At 45.5% G+C, this 17546-nt stretch overlaps 1 protein-coding gene across 1 annotated transcript in view; it reads right to left on the bottom strand.

Annotated features, from left to right (window-relative positions):
- The window catches only part of ZFYVE16 (zinc finger FYVE-type containing 16), a 258233-nt gene that overhangs the window by 217482 nt on the left and 23205 nt on the right, over nt 1-17546 (bottom strand). The window contains 12 exon segments of the mRNA XM_030193331.1: nt 13751-13955; nt 13957-14461; nt 14464-14556; nt 14559-14925; nt 14927-14968; nt 14970-15262; nt 15265-15366; nt 15369-15467; nt 15470-15671; nt 15673-15791; nt 15794-15826; nt 15829-16038. Of these exon segments, the coding sequence (XP_030049191.1) occupies nt 13751-13955; nt 13957-14461; nt 14464-14556; nt 14559-14925; nt 14927-14968; nt 14970-15262; nt 15265-15366; nt 15369-15467; nt 15470-15671; nt 15673-15791; nt 15794-15826; nt 15829-16038 (2270 nt within the window).

Genomic DNA, 17546 nt, shown 5'->3' with positions numbered 1-17546 from the left:
GCTTCTAACCAAGCCTCCGGTGCCAGTCCACAGGGTGGTTCAGGTGGCACCTCCGCTTCCAGTCTGGAGGGTACCTCCAATCAAGCTACGAAGGCCAGTTCGAGTGGCGCTTCCGCTCGAGCCTCCGATCCCTGTCCAAAGGGTGTGTTCTGCCAAGCCTCAGTTAAAGTTCCGTCCCTGCCAGGAGGCAGAGGGCGTCCCGAGTTGCAAGTCCAGTCAAGAGGCTGAGTCTGGATCGAGTTGCAGTTCCAGTCAAGATGCTGAGTCTGGATCGAGTTGCAAGTCCAGTCAAGATGCTGAGTCTGGACCGAGTTGCAGTTCCAGTCAAGATGCTGAGTCTGGATCGAGTTGCAGGTCCAGTCAAGATGCTGAGTCTGGACCGAGTTGCAGTTCCAGTCAAGATGCTGAGTCTGGACCGAGTTGCAGTTCCAGTCAAGATGCTGAGTCTGGATCGAGTTGCAGTTCCAGTCAAGATGCTGAGTCTGGATCGAGTTGCAAGTCCAGTCAAGATGCTGAGTCTGGATCGAGTTGCAAGTCCAGTCAAGATGCTGAGTCTGGACCGAGTTGCAGTTCCAGTCAAGATGCTGAGTCTGGATCGAGTTGCAGTTCCAGTCAAGATGCTGAGTCTGGATCGAGTTGTAGTTCCAGTCAAGATGCTGAGTCTGGATCGAGTTGTAGTTCCAGGCAAGATGCTGAGTCTGCACCGAGTGCAGAGGCCAGCCGAGATATTGAGTCTGCTTTTGAGGATGAGATGACGTTCCAAGGGCACCGTGATAAACTTTGTTCTGATCCTGCCCTGGGGAATACTCCTGAAGCTAAGGCTAGAGAGACGTCCCAGTCCGGTCAGAGGGGTGCGTCCAGCCTTGCAGCTGAATCTCTTCCCAGTTCCAGGTCCGACCAAGATGTTGAGGTCGTCCTAAGTTCCAGTGTTCGTCAGGAGGCTGACCTTCTGCTGAGCGCCCGTGCCAGTCAGGCTCCTGAATCCAGTTCCAGTCAAGGGGTGGAGGCCAGTCCGGGTTCCTATCCCAGCTCCGTGTTGGATGCCAACCCGGGGGCTAGTTCCAGATCCATTTCTGTTCAGACTTCTAGCTCCTGTCAAGATGGGAATGCCACTTCGAGCCTCAGCCCAGCTTCTGATATCAGCTGGGGTAGTGACTCCAGCCCTGTTCCTGTCATTTCATGGATTTGCCAAGAGGTTCAGGACATTGTGGGTTCCCTAAGGGGAGGGTTACTTTTGAATTGTGTTCCTCTTGATGCATCCATGTTCCTGAGGTTGCCCTGTGGTGACTCGAAGGAGCTTCCTGGTCACAAGTTCTACTTTTGTCTGCCAGTTTTGAACTTCATTGTGACTTCCAGCCCAGTGATCTATGTCTGGCTTTTGAGACCTATCAGGAAGTTTCACCATAGCTACCCCTGGATACCTGACCGTCTCCGGGAGACCGAGAGGGGGGTCTTGAGGAGGGGATACTGTCCCGTCTGTGGCCGTGACAACCCTCAGACTTACCCTGTTTCTGGGAGTCAGTGTCTGTGCTGGCTTCTGCTTGTCTCTGTGTCTGTCTTAGGTTCTCTCTGGCTCTGTGTGCTGATTGCCTTACTGAACCTCACCTGTGTGGGCTTTGCCTCTTCCAAGATGGCTGCCGCCTCCTCCTCTTTGCCAGTATCCAAGATGGCTCCCGCTGTTCCTTCCTATGGGCTGACTGCTCTGTGTGTCAAGCCTCTGTTTGGGTGCAAGGTGATTGCTGCAGCTGTGGCTCTGGTGTTGAAGGGCTTTATTAATCACTTGGAGACTACAGTCCTGGCCTTTGCATCTCATCTAAAGGTCCTGGTGTATAGAGTGCTCTGTACACAGTTTCAGTGTTTGCTCTGTGTGAGTTTCTATGTTTGTTTAGACTAGCTAGCTTAGGCACCGTCTGGCTTGTAGCCTGTGCATAGCTCTGCTAGTTCTCTGTGTTTGTTTCCAGTGCATGACTAGTTAGCTTAGGCACCGTCTGGCTTGTAGCCTGTGCATAGCTTTGCTAGTGCTCTGTGTTCGTTTAGACTAGCCAGCTTAGGCACCGTCTGGCTTGTAGCCTGTGCATAGCTCTGCTAGTTCTCTGCGTTTGTTCCTAGTGTTAGACTAGCCGCCCTTGCTAGCCACTATCCCAAGACTGCGTTTGTTCCTAGTGTTAGACTAGCCGCCCTTGCTAGCCACTATCCCAAGACTGTGTTTGTTCCTAGTGTTAGACTAGCCGCCCTTGCTAGCCACTATCCCAAGACTGTGATTGTTCCTAGTGTAGACTAGCCAACTTAGGCACCATCTGGCTTGTAGCCTGTGCATAGCTCTGCTAGTTCTCTGTGTTTGTTCCTAGTGCAGACTAGCCAGCTTAGGCACCGTCTGGCTTGTAGCCTGTGCATAGCTCTGCTAGTTCTCTGTGTTTGTTCCTAGTGCAGACTAGCCAGCTTAGGCACCGTCTGGCTTGTAGCTTGTGTAAAGCTTTGCTAGTGTTCTGCGTTTGTTTCCAGTGCATGACTTGTTAGCTTGGGCACAGCTTAGTTGTTAGCTGGTGTATAGCCTTCCAAGTCTCCTGAGTTTGCTCTGTGTATGTTCCTGTGTATGACTGGTTTGCCTGGGTATAGCGTTCCTATTAGCCTGGGTACAGTTTACTAGTCATTGTGTTGAATCCTGCCGACTGCCAGAACCCGGACAGTCCCTGCTCGTCTGCCTTGCCTTCGCCTAGGTGCCAGGGGGCACTCCTGGATCTTCATTCCTGCTGTTCCTGTAAGTCCTACCGGCTGCCAGAACCTGAGGGCTCAACCCTCGGGGAAAGGCAGTCAAGTGTAGGTGAAGCCTAGGTCCAGGGTGTTCCAGTTCCGCGGGTTCCGCTCCAGTGTGTTCCAGTCCAGCGGGTTTCACTCCTGTATGTTCCAGTCCAGTGGGGCCACTCCAGTGTGTCCAGTCCAGCGGGCCCCACTCCAGTGCGCACCCGTCCGGTGCGTTCCAGTTCCGAGTGTTCCGGTGTAGAACTCCAGTCCGGGGTTCCGGGCCAGTCTTGTTTCATCTCTACCTGGAAGGTGATTTTGCCTGCCACTGCCGCTCCACGGTAGTGGCCTATGGACTCACAAACCCCGTGCTCCCGGGGAAGAAGCCTGAAGGTATGCCAAGGTCCTCGAGAGCGCGGCAAGCGCGAGAGACGCGACTGGTGCTGATGGAACTGAAATCCTGAACACTATGCCTAGACATATCATGGACCAAGCCTCTACCTGCCTTTCTGCTATATTCAACCAGATAGCCAATTGCTGGCTTAGGTTCAAGTAAGCACTATGATTCATTGCAGTAGTTTATTGCAGATTTTCCAGTATTAATCTTTCACCCCACTACACCGAGGATATGTCTCAAGTTACTGCTCAGAAGGGAAAGGATAGGACAGCTGTTGTAGTTGGTGATTCTATCATTAGACATAGAGATAGCTGGGTGGCTGGTGGACGGGAAGATCGCCTGGTGACTTGCCTGCCTGGTATGAAGGTGGCAGACCTCACATGTCACCTAGACGGGATTTTAGATAGTGCTGGGGAGGAGCTGGCTGTCTTGGTACATGTGGGTACCAATGACAAAGGAAAATGTGGGAGACAGGTTCTGGAAGCCAAATTTATGCTCTTAGGAAGAAAGCTCAAATCCAGATCCTCTAGGGTGGCGTTTTCTGAAATACTACCCATTCCACGTGCAGGGCCTAAGAGACAGGCAGAGCTCCGGAGTCTTAATGCGTGGATGAGACAATGGTGCAAGGAGGAGGGTTTTAGTTTTGTCAGGAACTGGGCAACATTCTGAGGAAGGGGGAATCTATTCCGAAAGGATGGGCTCCACCTTAACCGGGATGGGACCGGGCTGCTGGCATCATCATTTAAAAAAAGAGATACAGCACCTTTAAACTAGGAACGTGGGGAAGGCAGACAGTCGCACAAAAGCGTATGGTTCGGAAAAATGTATCTTGCAAAGATATCGCCCAAACAGGGAAGACAGGGTTTCTTGATAGTGAGGTTGCAAAAGATACTGTAGTAGATTCAATGTCCTTAAATAAAAATAATAAAAACCAGACAAAAGATAGTAAAATAGTACTGTCAAGTAGTCAACATGATGTGATAAGGAATAACAAGCCTAGCTTGAAGTGTCTATATGCAAATGCTAGGAGCCTAAGACATTAGATGGGAGAATTGGAATATATTGCACTGAATGAAGAAATAGACATAATAGGCATCTGAAACCTGGTGGAAGGAGGATAACCAGTGGGACACTGTCATACCGGGGTACAAATTATACCGTAGTGATAGGGTGGACCGGACTGGGGGAGGAGTAGCATTGTACATTAACGAGAGGCTTGAATCAAATAGATTGAAAATTCTGCAGGAAACAAAAGACCTCTTGGAATCATTATGGATCCGCCCGACCAGGATGAGCAGACGGACGCAGTCATGTTAAAGGAAATTAGTGAGGCAAATAAATTAGGCAACGCAATAATAATGGGTGATTTCAATTACACAATATTCAAAAAAATTCTACAATCATGAACCACGAGTGTTCCAGGGTGAGTATGGACTTTGTTGAAAGGAGGTGGAGAAAAAAAGACCTCAGTGAAACCAGTCCTACCTCTTATTAAAGGACACGCTTTTTAGATGAAGAGGAGACCTCTTTAATCATCAGTCTTCAAAAAAAAAACTCCACATAATTTACTTTCATCTTAAATGTACCAGCACACCCTTCTAAACACTCATAGGGGCAGACACTATAATTAAATGCTGTCAAGTCAAAAACGCCACTACTTATCTTGGATGGTGGACAGACGTGGATTTCTTCCACAAATCAGTGCGACTTCTTAGTTCTCATTTCACACCATTCTTCCGTTCTCCTTTACTCCCGACAGGGAAGCCCTGTTCCGCCACCATCCGGCTGCGTCAGGGGAAAGTGCTCTTAATAAACACCACCAAGAGCTCAACTCGCCTACAAAGTGTCCTCTGGCATCTACAACAAAATGGCGGCCGGCGTCTTCTCCCAATTACCAGGTTTAAATACTCGCGTGTGACGTCACCCGGTCTGAATGACGTAACCTCACAGAAAGGCTTTCCATTCGATGGAAACATTTAAGCCAGTCGGCATTACCGATTGCAACATAAAGATCCATATTTGCTCTTTTCTTCTTAATATGCCTCTAATATCCCCTCTTCTTTCCATGACAAAAACTTGTTCATTCACGATGCATTTCAACTCTGAAAAATCATGCTGTTTCTCCATACAATGTGCTACCATGGGTTCATATGTCTTCTTCGACTGAATACAATGTCTATGCTCGATCAATCTTGTCTTAAGCAACCGCGACGTTTGTCCCACATAATTCAATCCACACGGGCACTTAATGACATAAATAGCATTCTTCGATGTACAATCTGTCTTAGCCCGCAATGTGTATACATTTCATGTGTTCTGATCCAAAACTTCATTATCAGTTATCATGTTTTCACATACGGAACAATTCCCACAAGCTTTGTGTAAGCCGTCTTTTATGTGTCTCCTATTCCTTCTCGTCCATGTGTCTGCTGGACATAACTGTCGTTTAAATTGCTATTTCTTTGATATGCAAACAGGATTCTCAGGTTTTGCAAGCATGGATGTACCCACAACAAGGGTAAATGTCTTTTAATGATTTTAGACATGATGTTGGAATGGGAATTGAATTTAGTTACAAAAGTCAATATTTTCCTCATTAGTTCAGTTTCCATTTTCGGTTGTAACAACCACTCTCTATGGTTATGAACTGCTCTTTTTCTAGCTGTGGCTACCAATTTTCTAGGATAGCCACGACTTAACAACTTCTTTTCCAAATTGTTGGCATGATGTAAATACTTTTCTTTTGAGGAGCAAATTCTTCTATATCTCAAAAATTGAGCAAAGGGTATGTTAAGTTCTACAATGATCTTGATGCATGCTGTCATATTGTAAAGTAGTGTTCTATCCGTGGGCTTAGTAAAAATAGACGTATCCAGTTGACCATCGTGTGCTTCAATCCATATATCCAGGAACGCTAATGGAGCAGTTCTGCAAACTGAAGAAGTAGCAAATCTACTGGACCAGATGGTATTCATCCTAGGGGTACTGACAGAACTAAAAAATGAGCTGGCAGAGCTACTGTTATTGATTTGTAATTTATCCTTAAAATCGAGCTTGGTACCGGAAGATTGGAGGGTGGCCAATGTAACGCCAATATTTAAAAAGGTTCCAGAGGAGACCCGGGAAATTATAGACTGGTGAGTCTGACGTAATGGTAGAGGACTATAATCAAGAACAAAATTACAGAGCACGTTCAAAAGCATGGACTAATGGGACAAAGTCAACATGGATTAGTGACGGGAAGTCTTGCCTCACCAATCTGCTGCATTTCTTTGAAGGGGTAAACAAACATGTGGACAAAGCAGAGCCGGTTGATATTGTGCATCTAGATATTCAGAAGGCGTTTGATAAGGTCCCTCATGAAAGACTACAGAGGAAATTAGAGGGACATGGGATCAGAGGTAGTGTCTTAATGTGGATTAAAAACTGGTTGAAAGATAGGAAACAGAGAGTAGGACTAAAAGGTCAATATTCGCAATGGAGAAGGGTAGTAAGCGGGGTCCCTCAGGGATCGGTGCTGGGACCTCTGCTTTTTAACATATTCATAAATGACCTAGAGATGGGGGTAACTAGTGAGGTAATCAAATTTGCCAATGACACAAAGTTATTGAAAGTAGTCAAATTGCGGGAAGATTGTGAAAAACTACAAGAGGACCTTACGAGACTGGGAGACTGGGCATCTAAATGGCAAATGACGTTTAATGTGAACAAGTGCAAAGTGATGCATGTGGGAAAGAGGAACCCAAACTATAACTAATTCATGCAAGGTTCAGCACTGGGAGTCACGGACCGAGAAAGGGATCTAGGTGTCGTCGTTGATGATACGTTGAAAACTTCTGCTCAATGTGCTGCTGCGGCTAGGAAAGCAAATAGAATGTTGGGTATCATTAGGAAAGGGATGGGAAACAAAAATAAGGAAATTATTCTGCCGTTGTATTGCTCCATGGTGCGACCGCACTTCGAGTACTGTGTTCAGTTCTGGTCACCGTACCTCAAAAAAGACATAGTGGAATTGGAAAGGTGCAGAGAAGGGCGAAAGCGGAATGATACATACCTGTAGCAGGTGTTCTCCGAGGACAGCAGGCTGATTGTTCTCACGACTGGGTTGACGTCCACGGCAGCCCCCACCAACCGGAACAAAACTTCACGGGCGGTCCCGCATGCAGGGCACGCCCACCGCGCATGCACGGCCGTCTTCCCGCCCGTGCACAACCGTTCCCGCTCAGTTGAATGACAAGCAAAGGAATGAGGAAAAACGCAACTCCAAAGGGGAGGAGGGAGGGTAGGTGAGAACAATCAGCCTGCTGTCCTCGGAGAACATCTGCTACAGGTATGTATCATTCACTTTCTCCGAGGACAAGCAGGCTGCTTGTTCTCACGACTGGGGTATCCCTAGCTCTCAGGCTCACTCAAAACAAGAACCCAGGTCAATTTAACCTCGCAACGGCGAGGGCATAACAGAAATTGACCTACGAAGAACAACTAACTGAGAGTGCAGCCTGAACAGAACAAAATCGGGTCCTGGAGAGTGGAGTTGGATTCAAACCCCAAACAGATTCTGCAGCACCGACTGCCCGAACCGACTGTCGCGTCGGGTATCCTGCTGGAGGCAGTAATGTGATGTGAATGTGTGGACAGATGACCACGTCGCAGCCTTGCAAATCTCTTCAATAGTGGCTGACTTCAAGTGGGCCACTGACGCTGCCATGGCTCTAACACTATGAGCCGTGACATGACCCTCAAGAGCCAGCCCAGCCTGGGCGTAAGTGAAGGAAATGCAATCTGCTTGCCAATTGGAGATGGTGCGTTTCCCGACAGCGACCCCTTTCCTATTGGGGTCGAAAGAAATAAACAATTGGGCGGACTGTCTGTGGGGCTGTGTCCGCTCCAGATAGAAGGCCAACGCTCGCTTGCAGTCCAATGTGTGCAACTGACGTTCAGCAGGGCGGGGTGTATGGGGTCTGGGAAGAATGTTGGCAAGACAATTGACTGGTTAAGATGGAACTCCGACACCACCTTTGGCAGAAACTTGGGGTGATGTGCGGAGAGTACTACCCTGTTATGATGAAATTTGGTATAAGGAGCATGAGCTACCAGGGCTTGAAGCTCACTGACTCTACGAGCTGAAGTAACTGCCACCAAGAAATGACCTTCCAGGTCAAGTACTTCAAAAGGCCATGAATTCAGTGGCTCAAAGGAGGTTTCATCAGTTGGGATCGAGGACGACGTGGGATCCCATGACACTGCAGGAGGCTTGATAGGGCAGGCCGGCGGGCCAACGGTACCTATACTCCTGGGGTCGGGGCCATCGTCGGTGCCGATTTCGTCGACATCGGTACCGGTACCAAAGACCCGGCCGTCGACTTCGATGCCGTCGAGGTCGACGTCGATGGGGCCGGCGCAAGTTCCGAAAAGACGGTCCGGAAGAACTTGGCTCGCCACCTGTGTCCGCTCCCGTAAGCCAAGACACAAGGTGCACGTCTTGGTATTATGCTCCGGCCCGAGGCACTGGAGACACCAAGCGTGGGTATCAGTCTGCGAGATCTGCCGGCTGCACCGACCCACACTTCTTGAATCCGCTCGGGACCTTCGAGGACATCGATGGAAAAATCGCGTCGGCGAAGTCAAAGTCGTCGATGGTGGCGGTGAAAAGCACACCCGAAAAAGAAACGACCGCGCGGCCACAAGGCTGCAACGAAGCGCCCTTGCGACTAAAAGCAACGAGGGGACTCTCTTTTTTTTTAACACAATGAAAAAGAAAAGAAATACGCGAACGCGTACGAAGTGAGAAAAAGCTCGCGGCTAGGCTGCGATCCGGTTTCCGGGGCTGACAGAGAGACGGCGATACGTCTCTCTCCAGCGTGGAATAGAAAAAACTGAGCGGGAACGGTCGCGGGCGGGAAGACGGCCGTGCATGCGCGGTGGGCGTGTCCTGCGTGCGGGACCACCCGCGAAGTTTTGTTCCGGTTGGTGGGGGCTGCCGTGGACGTCAACCCAGTCATGGAGAACAGCAGCTTGCTTGTCCTCGGAGAAAAAGTGATACTGGGGATGGGTTGGCTTCCCTATCAGGATAGGCTGAAGAGGCTGGGGCTCTTCAGCTTGGAGAAAAGGCAGCTGAGGGCGATATGATAGAGGTCTATAAGATAATGAGTGGAATGGAAACAGGTCAATGTGGAGCGTCTGTTTAGCTTTCCAAAAATACTAGGACAAGGGGGCATGCGATGAAGCTGCGTGTGGTAAATTTAAAACGAATCGGAGGAATGTTTCTTCCACTCAACGAATAGTTAAACTCTGGAATTCATGCCGGAAAAGGTGGTTAAGGCGGCTAAACTTAGCGGACTTCAAAAAGGTTGGACGGCTTCCTGGAGGAAAAGCCATAGAATGTTATTGAATGGACGAGGGAATACAGTATTTCTAGGATGGGAAGGACAAATTGCTTGTCTTTTTGCCGCTGTCAGTGACAGGTGCTGGGCTCGATGGTTTGTCCCAGCATGGCGATGCTTATGTGCTTATGCACTTAGCACAGAAAAATCCGTGGTAAACCACTAAAATAAGGGGTAGCACTATGGGCATGCAAAATGTATGCTAAGGCTTGAATTTAATGTTGCTCCTGATATAAATATACACTTGCAATAAATTTTAGCATGTTTCTCAAGGCTGAAGTAAAAGATGCAGACCAGGAGCAAAAGGATCATCTGAGCTGCAGTGTGGCACTCCATGTCATATGAGCCTGTTCAACAATGATCCCTGGTGGCCTATGTGAGCCCTAGCCCTCCGCACCCTATGTTTCAAAATGGTAGCATGACATGCAAGGACACCACTGAACACCTTCCTCAGAACCAAGAAGTATTATGGTCCATGTGCTGGATCCCCTGCTTAAGGAGCTTAGGCAAGGGAACCCTGAACCACATAGCACCAGGGGTGAGCGCAGGGCACAACCAGGCCACCAGGGGAATTTTTGAAGTACGGATGGAAGTGAGGTGCGGAGTCGGTCCAATTTTTTTTCCTTTAAGTCTGTCTTCTACACATTGTGTGATCCAATCCCTGCTCACACACTGATAGGAAAAGGAGACATTGTACTGATAATGATGTGCACAGCTGCAGATTACCACAGTGGTGTATGCCGTTTTCTGTCAGTGCACAATTTAATACTGGGAGTAAAGGATTTAAGTGCACGTGTTACAATGCTGTACGCTGAAGTTCAATGCAGTGTTCTAATACACAGCTTAGTGAACTGAGGCCTAAGTAGCTAATGCGTTTTTTGCATTCTTACCCTTTATCCTACCTGTTTGCTTCCTCTCTGCTTTCTCTCTGTATCTCTTTTCCCAGTCACAGTTCTCTTATATTCTTGTCTCTCTTTTGCTCACCTGCTTCTCTCAATAAACTGAAATAATTACATTTATTCTCTGAAAACTCAAGAACCAGATATCAGATATTCAAATTTGGGAGGAAAATGGGGGGTGCGTCTTATAGTCTGAAGGTAGAGATTTAGCAGGCCGCCAGCCCTCCCGCCCTCCCCCCCAAGTTCGGGATCGCCCTCCTAGGGTTACCTCCCCTCCCCCCGGCCCTGTCACTACCTCTCCCTTACTCACGTGATCTTCCCTGGTGGTCTAGTGACGTCGGGGTAGGAAAGAGCCCCCTCTTTCCTGCCCAGCACGCTGTTCTGCATCCTCCTGTATGCTGCCTGTGACGGTCTCGGGCGAGATTCAAAATGGCCGCCGAGAATTGAAAGTCTTGCGAGGCCACTTCAATTTTCGGCGGCCATTTTGAATCTCGCCGAGACCGTCACAGGCAGCATACAGGAGGATGCAGAGCAGCGCGCTGGGCAGGAAAGAGGGGGGCTCTTTCCTGCCCCGATGTCACTAGACCACCAGGGAAGATGGCGTGAGTAAGGGAGAGAGGTGGGTGACAGAGCCGGGGGGGAGGGGAGGTAACCCTAGGGAGGGCGATCCCGAACTTGGAGGGAGGGATTCGGACAAGACACACCGGAGCACCTAGGTTTTAGAGGAGGGAAAAAGTGTGTCTTATAGTCCGAATTTTTTTTTTCCTATTTCCCTCCTCTAAAACCAAGGTGCGTCTTATGTTCCGGTGTGTCTTATAGTCCGAAAAATACGGTATATATATATATACACACACACACACATACACACCATGCCGCTGCAAGTTCTGACCACTCAACACTATCCATATAGCTATGGGGCACAATGAGGGCATGTCTCCCAGCTATATATTTAGCAATGGTAGAGACACTGTCCATTTATTTTTGGCATTGCTGGCTACCTGGATACTGGTGATGAATATACATGGATGTGTTTAAATTTGGGCCCTGTAAGTATTTATGTCAAACTATATTTCTTTCCTTGATGGACATACACAGTCCAGCTCACTCTCTCCTTTCCCTCTTGGTCTCACCTGTTCTTTGGTATATCCCTTTCCTCTCACAACTCTAACCTGGAAGTTCTTTATTTAAAAAAAACAGTTGCTTCCTCTCATATGCCCTTCTCTCCTTCTAACTCAAGATCTGTCAAACTACACACCATCCTCTGGTTGTGTGTGTGAGGCACTGTCTGCAAAAGTGTGCTATTATTTATTAATGACTCAAGTATCATTAAATATATCTATATAATTCCCTATGTTTTGCAACTTTCTACCTATAACAAACATGCCAAGGACTTGCTCATTAGGAATGTGTCACATGTTTGAAAGTTTTCTCACTCTCACACTCTTTGAGCCCTAATTCTCACTCATTAGAGCTTCAGTACTGGTGCCATGTTTTCATGAGAGGCCAACCTTAGGGAAGTAAACAAGTGGTCCAACAAGTAGGAAGAAATCTGAGCACATCTTCCTGTCTACTGCTTCCCCTTGCCCTCTCCCTTTTCTCACAATATCCAATTTTTTGCAGCATTTTCCAAATTTGCTCAAGCGTAACCTCTGGGGAAGCTGTGTAATCTCCACAGTTTCTGATGTCTCCTTACTTGGGCCAAAATCATCCGCTCTTGTGCCCTCCACAGCAACAATCCCAACAGTTACTTCGACAGTGGGCATCGCCTCCCTCCCAAGCAGACGCCGACACCAAACATGCCAGGGCGAAAGAGATGTTTCATGCCCCTTCTACCTTTACTACAAGTACATGTGATCCAAAACCAATGTATATACTTTTAACTACCAGGTGGAAGACCAATTTCAACTTAAAAATTTTACCCAAATGCTCCCCACTTTGTCTTCTTTCAGAGGCTCCAAAGAAAAGTCATATCATTTAATGCTGCCCTGATTCATTTGCAAACAATAGTACACTATCATTCTAGATGTATACCCTAGATGTACTGTCTAAAAAATCTCACTTCTCAGCATGGTAAATCTCACTCTTTGGGATGGTACACCCTTAGCATCCCTGCTATAAGCTTGCTGAAAAGATTTGAAGATAAGAACTCATACACTTGTATTAACTAGTTTTCTTGCCATACTTCTCATCTCCCTCCACAGTATCTAGCACAGAGACTAGAATATATAATTGGTTTTTTCCAAGACTTCAAAAACACTCAGTCAGTCACCAGAGTTTGCAACGAGATCTAGCAACAAAGCAGAAACTCTACTGTTTTTAGGGAAAAAAGCACCTTACCAGGTACCATAGGAGATTTCTCTGGAGACACTATCACCAGTGACAGGGCCAAAATGAAAGAAGAAAAAGCCAAGTGTACTCAAACTTAAAGCTCACTAAAATAAAATCAGAAGCAATACAATACTATTTAAACTTGTATACCACATATACTAGAAGGTTCAGTGTGGTTAGCAATCAAGAGAGCAGAACAAACTTTGGGAATTACACAAAGATTATAAATGTTAAGATTAAATACTTTCTAAACAGATAAGCCTTTTAAACATTTTCTACATAAGTGCCTATTTTCCTTATGGTAAGTAGTAGTGAGTTCCAAGTATGCACAACTAGGTAGTGTAGAGTACCATTACAAGCTCTCTTTGAAACATAGGGCTTTGGACTAGGAAAGAACAAGTGCATATTTATGAATTTTGTTGTTAGAAGAAAATAAAATAAAATACAGTTCAAATAGCTAAAACTGAACAAAATTCTATAAGGCATAATACAAAGCTTAAATACTATGCGAGAAGCACTGGAAGCCAGTGCAAGGATCTCAATAATGTGTAATTCTATCAAACAATACACTGAAAAGATGAGCCTGGCGGCTGTATTTGTACAGTTAGTAATCTAGTCAGTTGTGATTTAGTGCATCCAGCAAAGTACAAATTACAGTAATCCAACTGTGCAATGAATAAGCTCTGGACAACTAACCAGGATCCAGTAAATTCCTAATTCTGCAAAGTTTCTCATTAAAAGAAAAGATTTTAGTTGGTTATTAAATCCTGCTTTCAGATGTTTCAGATTATACTTCCCTATTCTTTTCTCCAATACAAAACACTGAAATACACACCATCACCAAATAAAGACATTGTGTCTGCCTGTGAAAAAGAGTGTGTTTTAAGCCTGTAAATGTATTGGATATTTTCCTGTCTTAAATATGTCTGAAGTGTATTTCTCCTGTTGGCCAGCAGATAGTGGCATCAGACTGCAGCAGAGACTTAATTTTTTGCTTAACTTACTTTCCCACATGCTCGACAATGGTGTCTTCTTTTAGTGAAGGTGAACTTGACTTGGCAGTTCATGCAATTTGGAGCTTCTGCATCTGGAACCCAAGAGGGTTGTCTCTGTCCTAAAACTGCACCTTTCTGGGAACTTTCCTCATCTGCTGCAATCTCTTGCTTTACTGTGCTAGCAGACACAGATTCTTGTTCCACTTTTAACTGCTTTCCATTCAGAATCATTACATTGGGACTTATGTCCAAGCTGTTTCTCAGTATCAGTAGGTGCAACCCATGGAGTGCCATAATCCATCTGCTGCTGCTCATTGCTGGTTTCTGCCAAACTCTGTTTCAGTGACTTACTGAGCTCTGTCTCACAAACAGTTTTTGCTGAAAACTCAAATAATTTAGGTCTGGCACCTCCAGTGTTTATGGCTTGATTAAGAGCATTAGGAGCTGGTATTTCTCCAATCTCAGTTTTAGGATTAACACACTGGGTGTTGTTTCCAGTCAAAGAAGTTGATAAGCTATCCAACTTGCATTCATCATTTGTCAAGCCAAAAAGTCCTGACACCTCAGAAGCCACTGTGCCCTGTGCCTGAGTATCAAGTTTTACATGTGTATCATAAATGTTTAGTATATCCAGATTATTGCCATCAACATCATAATCCCTCTTCATTAAAGATATCCGATTTGTAATCAGACAATGAAAATCATCTACATAAGGTTTGAATTCTGCTGTATGGTCTGTTCATCAGGAAAGCATCAAGTTCTGCATCACCTGATTAACATATCACACGAAACCACACCTTCATCAACAGACAGCGAGGTTGACTACTGGCATCCTCCACTGTCGATACATCCTCCCTTAAATAAATTTCAGGCTGATGAGTATCCACTGCTAGTGAAATAACTTTCTGACTCTGCTACACTAGGAAAAGCAGCAATACTTTAGGAGATTCCTCCTCAGTTACTGTTTTTCCCCATATCTCATTCCTATCCACCTCACAACTTTGTCCCCTCCCACAAAAGTTTGGTTGGTTTTCACCCAAGTTTTCCTCCTCCTCAACGGAAGAATCCATCTGCCCATAAGCTACCCAAACAGGAAGCAGATCCTTTGATGTGGTTTCAGCATGGGACAGCATCACTGACCACCCCTTCTCCTGCAGGGTTAGGCCAGGTTCTTTGTCATCCCTTTACAACTAATGAACCACACATTGAGATGGCAAGTGGAATACAGGGACAGTGATGGCTGATCATCCTCTGTAGGTGGACATGAGGTTAAAGAACCATCTTCTAACATTTCATTGGTTTTGTTGCCACTGTATACTTTTCTAATTTTATCTACAGATGGTTCCTTTTCTAACGCTACCAAACCTTCTTCACATAGCAAAACATCAGATGAGTCACACTCTTTCAGTCTTAAAGTTAGATACTCTTCATACGAATCACACCTCTTTGAAAGCACAGAAGGAATGAATCCTATGCTGCTGTGCTCTTTAGGCTCAGTTTTCACATCACTTCCCTCAAGTATTTTTCTTTACTTATTAAACTGTTGGTGTTTTCTTTTACCAGAGATTCCATAGATAATTCTGTATTTATTCCTTCATCTTTGGAGTTTGCTGTGTTTAGGTTTCTGTTGTAGCACCAATATTGTTAATATTTTCTTCCTGATCACTCTTTGTGAATTTTGTCCTACCTTCATCAACATATAGCTCAGAGACTTCTGTGCTGATGCAGCAGAGTTTCTAAGCCCTGTAATCGTAAGGTGCCTGCTGTAAGAGGGTCCTGCCTCTGACAAGAGAGCCTCCCTAATATTTTGCTCCACTGGGCCTGAAGAACTTCTGTCCTCTTTTGATGAAATAGGCAGAGTAGCTGGTAACGGAGATAAATCAAAGCCATGCAAACAATCTTTATGAGACTGGAGGTCCTCAGGCTGCAAACTCTTGCTCATCTTTAGAAGCAGTTGCAAGGATTAACTTGCCAGTGTCACTGATAAGATCACAGACTGGCACACTGCATCTCCCCAAGCTTGAAGGCTGTGTTTCATCAGAGGTGCTGTCACTGTAGAAAGAAGATCTAGTCCTGTAACGTTCTCTCATACTGTGCAGAAGCTGCCAGTTCACCAAAATTTGTTTTATCAGTTGTTTGATCTAATTTCCGATGCAGTTTTAGTGCAGTGCTGTCACTGAGACTGTGCTGCAACGTGATTGCTTGACTTTCTAGTTCCAGATGATGCAGTGCTGAAGGGAAGACATGGTGGACTGTACTGCACAAGCTTACTGCTGCTCTGCTGCAATCAGCTTCATCTAGACAAAAAAAACAAACAAACAACAAATACACTTATAAATGAATATAATTCACATAAAAATCAGATTTATTTCTATTATAGTTAATGCTAATATGTATCATTCTCTGTGAGATAACAGATCACGTGGTTAACAAGTTCTGGTCCTATTAAAAATAAATAAATAAGGGGGCAACATGGCGACTGGGAGGGAGCGTTGAGAAGATGCTCTAAGCCACGTACCTCAAATTTCCTCATTTCCTTTTTGTAATGCCTAAGCGAAGGGGCAGGCAGAGAGCAGGTAACGCAGCTTCTGTTCTGTCATTGACTGGCACTTCAGAGCGCTTCTTTACTCTGGGAGTTATATCGGGAGCTAGAAATCTGTGACGGAGAGAGCGGGGGAAGGAGAGCCGCCCCTCCGCCTGGACACTGAAACAACACTAAGCCCCGAACAGCGGTCATCCCCTCCCATGCCGACAGACACGCCGAGAAGGGACCGGGAAACTTCTAGTTCCCAAGAGGCGATGGGGTTTCTCGGTGCGGAGCCCAACCCGGATGGAAGTCTGCTGATAGCAACTACACATGAAGTGCAGGAAATAATGGAAGGGAATGCCCTGACTCGAGACCAGCTGATGAAGGAAATGGGACCAATAGAGGAAACTACACACGTAGATTTACCAAGTAAGTCTTTGATGAGGGAGAAACCAGACAATATAACGTTAGAAGCCATCTGGGAAGCCTTAAAGAATCTGGAAACCTTATTTTCACAAAAAGTTTCCTCATTATTTGCTCAATCTCAAACCTCATTAAATAAAATACCTATACTAGAAGGAAAGTTACAAACTCTGGACAAATCAATGGAGGATAATCTGAAAGAAATAAAAACTTTCAACGGGTACAAGCCAACCTAATTAAAGAAAGCCAATATCTTCAGAACAAAATAGAAATTTTGGAAAATGCACAAAGGTCTAACACACTTAGATTGATAAACTTTCCAAACAGGCTCTGATAGTCCCAATAATAACTTTTAAAACATATTTAAGTGAGGTTTTGAAGATTCCAGAGAAGGCATATCCTCCAATATCAAAAATCTATTACCATAAGAAAAAAGAGAAGGAACAACTGGAGGACCAAGGAACCGAAGTACCATTTGATAATCTGGATTTGAATTTAACACAATTTTGGAAGATGACAATTTAGGCCTAATACCAATGACATTAATAGTCTCCTTTGTATTACAACCAGACAGAGACTGGATCCTTAAACAGTTTTTCCAACATAGGACACAGCTTTTTATGAATTACAAAATAGAATGTTTCTGGATATTTCTAAAGCAACCCAAAAATGGCGTAAAGAATTTCTTAGATTACACCCAAAGTTACAAAAATTGGGTGCTCTTTTCTGGTTAAACTTTCCGTTGCAAATGTGTTTTGAAATTAAATTCTGTAAAATACGTGTTTTTTTTTACCCCAAACAATTTAATACTTTCTAGACTTTAAATAGCCTTATACCTTCTGTACAGTCAGGACA

Source organism: Microcaecilia unicolor, chromosome 2, assembly GCF_901765095.1.
Source record: "Microcaecilia unicolor chromosome 2, aMicUni1.1, whole genome shotgun sequence".
NCBI lineage: Eukaryota > Metazoa > Chordata > Amphibia > Gymnophiona > Siphonopidae > Microcaecilia > Microcaecilia unicolor.
Note: the sequence above shows the minus strand (reverse complement) of the source record. Positions and strands in the feature narration are given on the sequence as shown.